This window comes from Sprattus sprattus (assembly GCF_963457725.1).
Source record: "Sprattus sprattus genome assembly, chromosome: 18".
Taxonomy (NCBI): Eukaryota; Metazoa; Chordata; class Actinopteri; order Clupeiformes; family Clupeidae; genus Sprattus; species Sprattus sprattus.
Window position 1 is genome coordinate 15,064,511 of NC_137916.1, and position 13,039 is coordinate 15,077,549.

Sequence of the window (13,039 nt, forward strand, 5' to 3'; positions counted from 1 at the left end):
CTTTAACCCACTATAATCTTTGGCTCTGCAACCTGTGTCCGTCTCATCACCCTATGTTTGAGCTGTGTTTACCTCTCTCTCCAGAGAAACCAGTGACTGACACACAGGTTTGTTTTCTTCCCACACACACGCTCACATCCACTCGGCAGCCAGCACACTTCAAAAGGCAGCTCAAGCCCATGTGCACAGCTGAGGTCAATTATGAGAGAACCACAGGTTGAGTTAGCGCACGATCAGACTTCTAACAGGGGCTGCAGAAACCATTTGTGGTCGGGTAGCAGCCCTATTCTTTTCATGCGCTAAGAAGGCTGACAGGCCTAATGCAGCCACCATGCAGACGGTCTGATCTGCGCAGCTCAGCTGGGGTTTCATGCACAAGGTGCAACCTGATGCACTCAAAAACCTTTCAACAAGGCAGTCAGAATGACAAAGAAAGGGATAAATAATAAAGACAGTTTATTTTACATTATTGTGACACCAGAACAATAATCCTTAAGTAAATACACAGAAAGATCGAAGGGGAAAATATACTACTTCAGACGAGTCAGGCCTAAGCTGTAGTTTTTGTGAAGAGAATCCTCAGTGACCGTGACGGGGCCCAGGAACAAGCCCATCATGGTGGAATATGGGGGACACTGTTTTTTTTTGGGAGGCTCTTGGTGTTCTGATGAGGTGTTACTTCATCCTGTAGTCCTCTGGCCTGGAGAGACAAAAACACAAAGCAGAGATGTTACCTAGGCAACACGCAAATGAAACAGAGCAGCCCAAGACTGAGGCTGGTCACTCACTGTCAAATGCAAACTCAGCACACACTCCTACTCTCCAAATCAACAGGCCAACGTGCTGTTTCTTATTATAAGACCCTAACTCGACGGGGAAAAAGTGACTTGATCTCAAAATCTGACACCCTCAACACTCTTGCTAGTGTCATGTATTTAGTCATTAGTTACAGCAAGACAAAACTTCATCAATCATGAGGTTTTTATTCTGATAAGGTACCAGTAGTACCCACTACTGATAAAGCATTGGACAGATCTCAGGTGATTGTTACTTTAAGCAATCACACACTCCATCCCAACATTTGTACGCTTAAGCATATATAATATTGGTAGATTGCAATTGCTTATTTAAAATGCAGTGGTACTGATAGCAAGCAATGAGACAAAACATGAAAATCACAGCAGTACGCTTTAATTTCAATAACAAAATGCTTTCGTGAGCTCATTTCAAATCGCGACTAAAAAGAAAAAGAATGACTAATGATTAAAATCACTGTATCTTCCCTTCTTCATGTCAGCTCTGGAACATATCACAGTGGGAAAGCAGAAAATACAACAGCAATGAGACAAACAGGATGTGCCCAACTTGGATGTCATTTCCTGCATTTTGTTGCACTAATTGTGTAATTGTTGATTTTTTTCATACAACTTCAGTCCAAAAGCTTGTCAGAAAAATAATGGCTGTAGTTCTCACAGAGGGAGTTAGATGCCATTCCTCTGTCAGCTCAGGGAGATGCTCCTTAAGCATGAGTTCTTTCTCAACCAACATAAAACACTGAGAGACACCTTCAAAGAAAACTTGTTGTTTCATCATAATGTGAATGCCATACATTAATGTCATTCATTGGACAGCATGTCTCATAAAAGTCATTGAAGCTCTACCCATAGGGACAGGATCTATTTTTGGTTCCAGGAATCATTAGTTTCTAAAAGAATGACACAAACTGAAAAACTTAAGCAGAACAAGATGGCCAGGGAGAGGCCAATAAACAGGAAAAAGGACACCCTAACCCAGCAGACATGCCTGCCTTATCACTTACACATCTATGTTAATAATTTGGAACTTTTTGATGGCCTACCTATATAAATACTAGAACCCATTGCAGAATGACCTGCTGCCCTAACATCAGTGAAAATAAAATGTATGGATTGGGAAAAGGACACTACACTCATAGGTCTGACAGGCGGAGGTTCACCATGGCTGCTTCTGCTTTCTTTTTTTCAATTACAAAAAAAACAAACACAGTTGACACAAGGGCGAGTGTCTCCCAGTCAGGATCCTCAAGCCTGGGAGTTTAGCGATCAGAATGTGTTGGCCATTAAGAGGTGAAAACTGAAGCACACACGCCCTTGTGGTGGCTAGATGAGACACGTTTAGAGGGGCCAGCATCTGTTTGGTTTCTGCAGCCCAGCTCGGACTCTACCATGGGAAAGCCCCCGTCAGGCTGACATGTGCTTTAGCTGTGGCCGTCCGTTTGAGCTCTGGATTGGGGAGAGGGGGAGGAGGAGGAGGCGGTGAAGTGGAGTCCAAATTGAGCTGTACGTCAGAACCAAAGAGCGTCTGGCAGAAGCAGTCGCAGCAATCTTTCTACTGAATGCCCCTCAATCACACAGCCCTACAGAGCTCCATCAATCTCTCTCTCACACACACACACACACACACACACACACACACACACACACACACACACACACACACACACACACACACACACACACACACACACTGCATAGACACACTGGTGCACCGGTATAAAGAAATTTATAGTGATGCTGTTGCAGGCTCCCATTAGCCCTAAATAGAGAGTTTTCCCTTCAGTTAGAGTAAGACATCCAACATGACCCAGCACAGAAACGCTGCAGGAGCACGGGTCATTCACTACCTGTTGACACCCAGACGTTCCCATTACGAGGACAGCACCAACGCGAGAGCAGTTAAACCCGTGCAAGCACAGTGGGCATTTTCCAAACGAGGCGACGTTGCTCACTAAAGACAAAAACACAGGCATAAAATCCTGATTTCACTCACAGGCGTTTGTGGTGCCATTAATGAATTACTTTGTTCCTCTCTTCCCTTTTTCTGTGTAGCTAACGCCCTGTAAATGCTGGACACGGTCTGGTCGGTATGATGGTAGTTTAGTTTTTGTACTCACTGTCTTACGAGCACAGCTTGAGCTAGCTTTTAGGGGGGGGGGGGGGATCACACCCAGACAGAGAAAGAGACAAAAACACAGACAGACAGGAGTCAAGGGTTTCATTAAAAGAACAGCAGCGAAGGCTTCAGAGCTGTCGGTCAGGAACAGAACCACTGGCTACTTAATTAATTCCAAAAGCAGACCTATCCATTTAACACCATGTTAGGGGTTTAATTATTATATTACAGGTTCTGCTCAAGTGCTTCAATTGATTAATCTTTAATTAACTTTGACTGTTGTTGTTGAGGAAAATATAAAATCACAAGATGGCCTACCTCAACTACACCTTTCGAACTAAGCTAGGAGACCTACAGATGTAAACACCTGCATACAGAGGACCGTCGTAATCAAAGGCTCACTTCCACCAAAATCAACCCTGAACAGTTTCTCATGCCAAAGCTGTGATGGTGTACAAAAACCTGTCCTAAGGGTTCTGTTAGAGGGTTTGGGATGTATCTACGACATTAGGAATAGGATATGGGTAAACTATGAGTGTGATCCAGAGGGGCACATCATTCTATATTAAATACAATGGGCTGAACCATGGGAACGACAAACATGGGGTGGCCATCTTCTAGAGAATACAGCTTCACACAAATGAAATGATACAAGGCTACTAATATCACTACTTCAACATAGCATTTTCTCTGGTCAGTGTGAAGAGACCAGCAGGGAGGAGGACAAACTCCATTTTAGAGGGATAGAGAAGAGAAGATGCCCAGAGCCCTCCATTCAACATCTGGACCTGAAGAACCCCGCAGGTTGTTGTTTGGACATTTTCAACACACTTGAATAGTCAAGTTTGATAGACGACCAACACACCAGAATGTCTGACGTCCTCCAATAAATGAGAGGACAAAAACAGTGCAAAGCTTTCTCCCAAAAGATGCAGAACAACCCTGCAGGATGCATTAAAGATACATTCGAAATCCTTCATATGACGAGGACATAAGAATCCAGCCCCTACATGATTTACTGACTATGCAAGTTGCCCAGTGGAGCAGCTGGATATCTCCTCCTGCCTCCAACCTATACGACTTGTTGCTGTCGGAGAGAGAGAGAGATAGGGAGAAAGAGAGAGGGCGGGAGAGAGAGGGGGGGGAAGAGAGAGCGAGAGAGCGTGCGCTGAAAGTCTACAGGTGTTGAGTCATATGAGGAAGAACAGCTGGGTTGGACTATCAGCAGCTACACAGCATGAGGAGGGCTGGTCTCTCCTCCTCACACTCACCTCCTATACCTCCCACAGCTGGCCCTTCGCACTCCTTTTTCCACATCCACACAATCTCCGTTACCTCTCCCCTTCCACCATGTGTGACTGTGTGAGGCTTCAACACTCTAGGAACCTCGCTGGCACACGTCCCTCTGCTGGGAAAACGACTGGGTGATGTCGTTGGCCCAGTAATGGCTCTAAATGGGTGACCTAACGTGACCCTCTCTACACTCGGTGGCCTCTGGGATCGTTAATCACCCAGGTGTAAATCACTCAGGGTCACAATGCAGCTCTAGACCCATTCCACCCCTCAACTCCACTGAGCTACCGCCTGGAGATATAAATCTCACTGCACAGAGAGAGAAGGTGAAAAACAGACAGGGATTAGATTGGGACTGGCGCTCGACCACGGAACATACGCTCTTCAATTTGGAACATACGCTCTTCAATGTCATCGGGGGACGCTCAACCTCACTACATCCATCTTCAGCCATGTATATTTACTAGTGCTGTTAGTTTAACGCGTTATTAACAGCGTTAACGCAAACCCATTTTAACGCCGTTCATTTTTTTTTTTGCGCGATTAACGTTCTTTTTGCCCTCCCAAACTGTGTAGCAGGCTAACGTTATGTTTGCGTGAATGGTGAGCGCGATACGGCGAAATGGATGATAAAAAGCTTCTGAATAGAAAGTTTACCTTTAAAAGTTGTGTTGTGCAAAAGAAGCGAGCTTCACTGTTGTCTGAAAATGTCAACAGGCAGCTGGCTGAAAGCACAGAAGTAGTAGGCTTACCTTTTATTGGTTACCTAACTGTTACGGTTCATTGTTTTGGAAATAAGAGGCCTGACTTCTATGTTCACAGCAAACTTGAAAAAAAGAAAATATTAAGCCATGGTTTAACTGCACTATAGGCTGAGTCCTTGTTTATCTGAAATGTGCACTTTATAATTTTATTTTGTATCACCCTGTTTGCCAATGCTGTTTTTCAATTAGGGCTGCAACTAACGATTATTTTGGTAATCGATTCATCTATCGACTTTTTTTTCGATTAATCGACTAATCTAACGAATATTTCCATAAAATTAAAAAATGATTCAAAATGTTGGAATTTGAATTTCAAATGTATTTGAGTAACAAGTTAATACAAATGTAATCATCATAATAAATACATTAAATAGTAATACAAATTAAGAGTGCAAATAGGCTTATAAAAGTTAAGAGAAAGTTTTAAAAGGAACTCAAAATAGCGATCAAGCCTCTGCAAGTGCAACATAACTGAGCTGCAGGTGACATTCAAATGTAACATATGGGAAAAAAAATCCACAGTCTTTTGTTTGAAGATTGCTAAGTGGAGGAGGTTATCTATTCAGAACAAACGAAAATACAGGCTACTCTGATAATTCACTGATTTACCACATTGCACTTAACATATCTGAAATAGCGTTAGCAAGCATCCTCCATGAGACGGTCTGTTTTCAAACATTTAAGAGTAAACCTTACAATAAGTTATAGATATATGTCTATGATAATTGCTGCTAGACACTTACTGTTCTTATGCTCCCACAGCCCATTGTCTTTGAAATACTGTAGTAGTACTTCTTAAACTACTAATAATTGACCATCATTGAGAAAAATGACAACTTTTCTGTTAGTCATATCTGATATGCAGCAGCTGCTAAACCAAGCTTTGTTTATTGTTTCCATGGTAACATGAGCCATCTCAGAATAATTCGCTTTTCGCAGCTAATTCGCACTAATTCGCCTATATGCAATTCCGAATGAAAAGTACCGGTAGCTCTGTTAGCGTCTTTTTAATATTATATGAGGCGTCGACGATACAAATCCGCGTCGACCATTTTTCACAATCGACTTAGTCGATTTCGTCGACTAATCGTTGCAGCTCTATTTTCAATCAAATTAAACATTGCATAAAGCAAGCCAATCCACCTTCCATGTTGATAAGAGCATTAAAATAAAATAAAAATGATGGAAAAAAAAGTATTTAAGAGACATTTGGAATGTGCGATTAATTAATTTGCGATTAATCGCGATTCATTTTGAGTTAACTATGACAAAAATGCGATTAATCGCGATTAAATATTTTACTCGTTTGACAGCACTAATATTTACGCTTCTTGGTGTTAATAATTCAAACAATGACTAAAACCCCTTTTCAGTCCTGCACTCAAGTCTATGGGTAATTCTGGATTCATTGCAGCTACAGGTACGTAGATACTATGGAGCAACTTGTGATCATCATCAGAGGTTTCACAGGGTTTCCCTACGTAGTGTCAATGGCTTTCTGCATATCTAACAAATCCTTCTTTTTTCAGTCATATGGCTTACTCTATAACATCCAGAGTTTTAAAGGTACTTAAAATGAAAGAATTTGTGAATGTAAAAATATTTTGCATGCCACTGGTGCACACCTATGTGCAACCATGGTTACGCTGAAATCACAGAACGTGCCCCCCCACATTACAAATCCAAACTGAACTCCTGAACAAAGACCAACACCTTAGCTAAGATAATGTAAGAAGGCTATGTAGGCGGAGCACTGGTGACAAAAGAATGAAAGAGGGAGGGATAATGACAAAGGGTGTGTGTGTGTGTGTGTGTGTGTGTGTATATATATGTGTGTGTGTGTGTGTGTGTGTTTGATTGATTGATTGATTTTCATTAGTATTTTGTGAACCAAATTTCAGTCTAGAACTTCATGTTTTTCTTCACACACACGACACACATGAGCAGAGGCCTCAAGAAGGGCTTTCTATTGGACTTCCCCTACTCATACAGGCATAAATCTTGTTATACATTGGTGACTTAGCTGAAGAACATATTTCTGTGCGTGCATGTGTGTGGAGACGGGCGGGAAGAGGGTACTCACGGTGTCCAGAGTTTAGGGAAAGCGTCGCGCTCCTCCTGGCTGTACTCGCGGAGCGTGCGCGGGATGTCGCGGGGCTGTGCCAGCTCCTCCGTCAGGTTCTGCAGGATCTCCTCCGGCACCTCGTCCTCCGCAAACAGGTGCAGCCGCTGCATCATGGTCCGCCTTTGCAGGTTCCTTGGCAGCATCCCGTACACAGCCAGCTTTACCAGCTGCAACACACACACACACACACACACAATCAAAACCACAGGCTAGCAGACATAAATGTGAAAACAACACCAATCAACTTGTCAACTAAGGACAAAACATTTTAACCATATTTGCCTTCATTAAAATTCATGCATAAAAGAAATTGTTGGAAAGACAGTACATTAAAGGCAAGCCTTCAGGGTAGCCTTGAGACAACAAAAGAACAACTAGAAAATGCATTTCCTGAAGGAAATACCAGTGCATGAAATGCAAAAGTTAGGAAAGGAAGAAGAAAAGAAAGAAGAGTGAAAGAAGGAAAGAAGAAAGGAAAGAAGAGTGAAGAAAGGAGAGAAGAGAGGATGAAGGAAAGAAGAGTGAAGAAAGGAAAGAAGAATGGAAGAAGAAAAGAAAGAAGAGTGAAAGAAGGAAATAATAGTTGAAGAAGGAAAGAAGAAAGGAAAGAAGAGGAAAATAAGAAAGGAGAGTGAAGAAAGGAAAGAAAAGTGAAAGAAGGAAAGAAGAGTGGAAGAAGGAAAGAAGAGTGGAAGAAGGAAAGAAGAGTGAACAAGAGTGAAAGAGAAAAAGAGAGTGAAAATATTGAAAAAAGGAGATAAAAATGGAGTGAAGAAGAGAGATTGAGTGTGAGAGAAAGTAGACTGAGAGGGATAGAGAGAAAGATGGAGAGATGGAGAGAAAAAAAAGTAGAGAATGGAAGGTGTCTTAATGTTCCTAGTTACAGTTAAATTGAGAGGGACATAGAAGAGGTTCCTTAGATTTGGCGCAGGTGTCAGTGAAGCACAGGTGCAAGCCAGTTTAAAGACCCTATTATGATGTCATAATGGCCCAATGTAAGTCAATGGGAACATTTAGATTCGTTTTTATTTAATATCTTAAAAAGTGTAAAGTTTAGAAAAGTGAAAAATACATAGCATAAGTGTCCTTTACAAGACCTACGCGACAAAGTTTGAATGAAGTTTCTACGTTAAGCGGTTCGGGCTGAATTAATCGCAGAAAAAGGTGAGAAGAATAAGAAGAAGAAGAAGAAGAAGAAGAAGCCTAGGAATAACAATACAGGGCATTTCATGCACTGTAATTAGAGAATCTCTAAAAGGTTTCACGTTTAATATCTGATAAACAAAGCTTTGATAATTGAGCGGCCATTTTATTTACTCTGTCTTTCAAAGCAGGCAGGAAGCAATTAAAGAACTCAATGCAAACTAAAATTCATGCAAGATAGATCTGTGGAGACTCAAACAGCCTTGAACGTCCAACATCAGCAGGATGTTTTTTTTATTCACTGGTTTGCTAAATCTTAAGGGAGCTGCAGTTGTGCACAGAATAGACAATAAGGCATGTGAGCTTCATCAGCCAAATACTAGGGGAGTCAGTAAGGCATCTGTCTTCAGAAAGAAACATACTGCCAATCTCCTGACACAATCTGGTAGCTCACCAAACCAGCACATTTCACCTGAAGTAGAATGCAGGTGTACTTTACATGCTGGGAAGTCCTTCTGGTGCTCTTTACACAGAACAAAAATGTCTAATCCTATCGCCCCTAATCTCTTTATTCTTCCACAACCCCATGGCCTGACTCCACCCTGGCAGATATCATCACTCATAACCTGTAGACACACTGGCACACACTATAGCACTTCACCTCAAGCGAAAAAAATGGGGGATGTCACCCTGAGAGTAATCATTTCACACAATTATCTGTGATAGATCTCCAATGTGGCCGTTCGTCTCCTTAATGCCCACTAATGTAGCTGAGCACCGGGTGGGTGGGTGGGGGAGAGAGGGAGGGAGAGAGAAAGAGAGAGACAGAAAAGGACATGAGGGCATTCAGGGAGGGAGAGACAAAGTGAAGAGCACAGGCAAGGTGACCCAGGGGGTGTCTGGATCAAGGCCAGGGTACGGCACGACTCCTCACACTTGGAGGACAGCAGCAGGAGGGAACCTTCTAGATGCTGAAACTGCTGCTGGTCAGGGGTCAACCTCTAAAATCCAGAACACTAAAGACGAAACATTCATCCACATTTCCTCTGTTAAAGTCATATAAAAGACATGAAAACCTTCAGCTGGGAATCTGTCCCTAAATACCCCAAAAAATTACTATTACTTATAAATATTGATCACCATAAAAAAAGGGAGTCTGGCATCAGTCCATTATTTCTCAATCTTCGTACTGAAATGCAGCACGGCAGAAATGTCACAAGCGATGCACGCTGATTTACTAATATGGGCTTCATGACAAGTGATGCTGTAAAGACTTGAGTCTGCAATCACATTCTTGCAGAGCATGATGGCCAACCACAAAGTTTTACAGCCTTCAGGCATAAACACCATCTCAAGAGCCATGGGAAGATGCCGCTTACACTGTGCGAATTCTGGTTTGCTGAAAGAGCTCTTCCCCTGGAGCTACACCTGGCAGCAGGTCTACATTGTCTTCAGTGTCTTGTCTACATTTTCTGACGACTCCTCCCAATACCCAGTGCTTCACTTTGGCAGCTGTGACCAAGTTCTAAGCAAGTGATCCAGGGGAAAAACAATGAGTCGTGACAGGATGGGAATAGCAGCGATCAGACTTAAAGCAGATGGGAGGGAGACATTAGCAGCCTCACACTGGAGAAAGGCCCCAAGCACTTCTGATAGTTTGCCCACTTTCTACAGAGTCTGTTATTTTTGGAGAAGACGCTGGGATTTAAATTACGAGAGACGAACTCCTTAGGATTTGCTCACATCTTTTGCACCAAAGATAGGTAGACACAAGATGCCAGGTGACACTTGAAGAAAAAAGAGCATGCAGTTTGTATGTGTGACAGGACAGGGAGCTAGGGAGAAAACAGAAAACTGTGGCAAATCAATGACAATTTCATGAGCGCTTTCAATTCAAAGTATAAATGACAATTGACATATCATGGCAATATTTACGAGAGCGATCATATGTATGATCATTTATATGCTTGATGTCAGCCAAGCCAGAATAATGTGCTTAAGTGGTTTGTGAGGAGAATCAACTGTGTGAATACATGCCTCACATGTGTAAAGCAGTGTACACACAGCGCTTCCTACTGCTCAGTGAAGAACTGCAGGCTCAGTTACACTTGCTGGATGCATATCAATTACAACCATCACAAACATAACCCCTCTTCCAAAGACACACCAACACAATATATCAGATTGTACATACACGGTACTGTACTGAATTTATGCTTCATTTCCCAACTTACAGCTTTAGGATCTTTAAGATGGAGCTGAGCCGCAGTAACTTGTTTGAATCCACCAGGATACCTGCAGGAAGAACCAGGAGCTTCTTTAGCTTCAGCACACATCTCACACAGGTGGTAAAGAGAGTTAAATGAACTGGACAAACAGCACAGTGGATGTGAGCTTCAGTTACATAACTGGAAAAAGGCTTTTCCATGTCAATAAACCAGTTTATTCATTTATTTCCCAATTTAAAATATTTGTTTTTCTTTTCTTTCTGGTGGTAAATCGATATGATTTCTCCACCATATTGATTAACCTTCCACCAGAAAAATAATACCAATTTTCAGTAAAAGTGCCTGTTATTAAATTAAATGAATAATTCCACGGTGGCTCTTGGATTCCTCCAACAAATTGATTCATCTATTACCAGAAAGAAAAAAAAATTGAGGTGGGAACACCTGTTGATTTGACATGGAATACCGCAATACAGATTTGGCATACTATGTGCATTGAGTGTTTCTAGGTATTTTGCCATAAGAAAACTGAATGCCTCCACATCTATGAAAATAAATATTTTTATTTACCCAGTATGAGATGAATACATCTTCTGCTCCCATTTGTTCCCAGACAGTGCAATGTGTTTGGTGTTCATGACCACAACATGATCTCCACAATCACCTGAGGGAAAAACAAATATAAATGTCTGCTTTTGTACATAGGAAGGTTGACTCTTGTTTGATATCAGAAACACTTACAATTTTATAATTGCATGTGACATCTTAAAACTGGAATGGAATTTAATCTTTAGAATGCAGGAGACTTCATAGAACTTTGGAGATATGCATCAGGTTAGGAGCACAGACTGCTGGGGTTATGTTCCCTCCTTGCTCTTCTTCTTCCTCATGAAGGACTGGAATCCCTATCCTCCCCACAACAGTGCTCTCATCTATTTGCCAGCGAGTTTCATTTAAAGATCCCAGCAGGCCACAGGAAACACAGAGAGCTCCCAGTGGACTCATCTGGCTGATGCACTACTGACTGAATACCAAACTGTGCACCGAATGAAGCAGGCTGGGTTTTTAGACTACTTCACTCACACCTCATGCAGTGGACCTCCACAAGACATCACAAATCACTACTGACACGCAAATTAAGGGCAGCTCCCACATACTCAAGCAGGAACACTAATAACTGATGTCAGCTACCCAAATATTTATAGCTGTGTAAACTTGGATAATGTATTCATTTGGACAAAACTAGTGTACAGAGTGTACACTAGTTTGTGTACTAGTGTACATAGCCTATTTTGAAGCACAAAAAGTGATGAATATAACCTTCCTAGATTGTTGGCTGTAGGCAATTCCTAAGCAAATATTGAGGGAAACATTAAACATCTACGTCAATATATGATAATGTGATTATATTTTAAGACTTGGTTATTATTTTCAAGCTACCTAAGTATCCAGAATCTTTATATGTGAGTATAGCACCACCTTATGGCGCTTGCAATTTCAAAATTGCCAGGGAATTACTGCCTAGTGAAACAGTAGCTTTAAGCAATTATAGTACACAAAAAGTTGGTTCTTTTCACTTACTCAAAGCATGATATATGGGTTTATGTTTCCCTTGTAGCCTGATTGCACACATGGTGGCAATTTTTCCCGGAGGCTGCATTCTTGCGTCGATCAGAAACCATGATCTTGCGAAAGTAGCCCATTGCTTTATGGGATAGACAAAGGCATAAACAAACATGTACATTTTCACTTATTATTATAAAAGGGATGGCATTTGTGATTATAAAGGAGAAAGATTACCCGTGGTACATTTTATGATATCTCATTAAAAATTCACCAACAAGGGTGAAGTAAATTAGACAGCCAGACTATCTGTCAACGAACACTAGACCTGGACCTACGTTACCTAAAACACCACGCTTGTTAGATAGCTACAATAATTAAAGTTAGATTCACATTAGCATTAATAATATAGACTTGTGGCAAGCTCTGTAAGACGAACCCAAAAATTACAGCTAGTTAGCTATACAGGTAGCTGTAGCAAAAGCTTGCTGCTAACATAGCTGGCATGGATAACCAGTCTGAGCAATACTCACTCTGGCTTTTTTTTAAGGTTTATGCCAACAACGACAGTTACGTCAAATCCTCATGAAATCAAATATAAACCTGCAACTTGGCATGGGTTACCTGAGCTGATCTGGAGAAACTGGACATATTACATGAGTACTGCTTGACCGCTAGGATACAATGTGACTGTCAGTACAACAGCTTAAATATACCGGGGGAATTCTTGGAAATGCCTTTAGTTCCGTCCACAAAGTTTTGTTTCTTGTTCCCTTACTTATGGTCATGGCTGATGTAATTACCTGTACACTGTGATATTGACCACTTTTTAGTGACCAGGTATATTTGTGTTGCCTTATTTTAATATTTGTATTTCGACAGTATTTTGAATAAGGGTTTAGGCGTAATTGTACGCAAATTCCGGGGGAAGTTGAAGTTCCGCGGAAATTTAAACGCGCGGAAATTTGGAGCGATGTGTCAACAAAGTACGC

The 13,039-nt window shown here is 41.6% G+C and overlaps 1 protein-coding gene across 1 annotated transcript; it reads right to left on the reverse strand.

The window, feature by feature from the left end:
• Positions 1-439: 439 nt before the first annotated feature.
• Positions 440-12,738, reverse strand: mrpl13 (mitochondrial ribosomal protein L13). Its single transcript, XM_080855944.1, has 6 exons — positions 12,672-12,738; positions 12,066-12,189; positions 11,055-11,148; positions 10,491-10,551; positions 7,072-7,280; positions 440-700 (listed from the first exon to the last, which is right to left on the reverse strand). The coding sequence occupies exons 1-6, from the start codon at positions 12,696-12,698 to the stop codon at positions 676-678; spliced, it is 540 nt and encodes a 179-aa protein (XP_080712070.1). The 5' UTR covers positions 12,699-12,738; the 3' UTR covers positions 440-675.
• Positions 12,739-13,039: the final 301 nt, after the last annotated feature.

What these genes read in the sequence shown, in the direction of transcription:
- mrpl13 (XM_080855944.1), bottom strand. Translation starts at nt 12,698, where the DNA reads ATGTCCAGTTTCTCCAGATCAGCTCAG. An exon ending in ACCCATATATCATGCTTTGA is followed by an intron (nt 11,149 to 12,065) that starts GTAAGTGAAAAG and finishes TTTTTCCCTCAG; the next exon opens with GTGATTGTGGAGATCATGTT. An exon ending in TTCCCTAAACTCTGGACACC is followed by an intron (nt 701 to 7,071) that starts GTGAGTACCCTC and finishes TTGTCTCTCCAG; the next exon opens with GCCAGAGGACTACAGGATGA.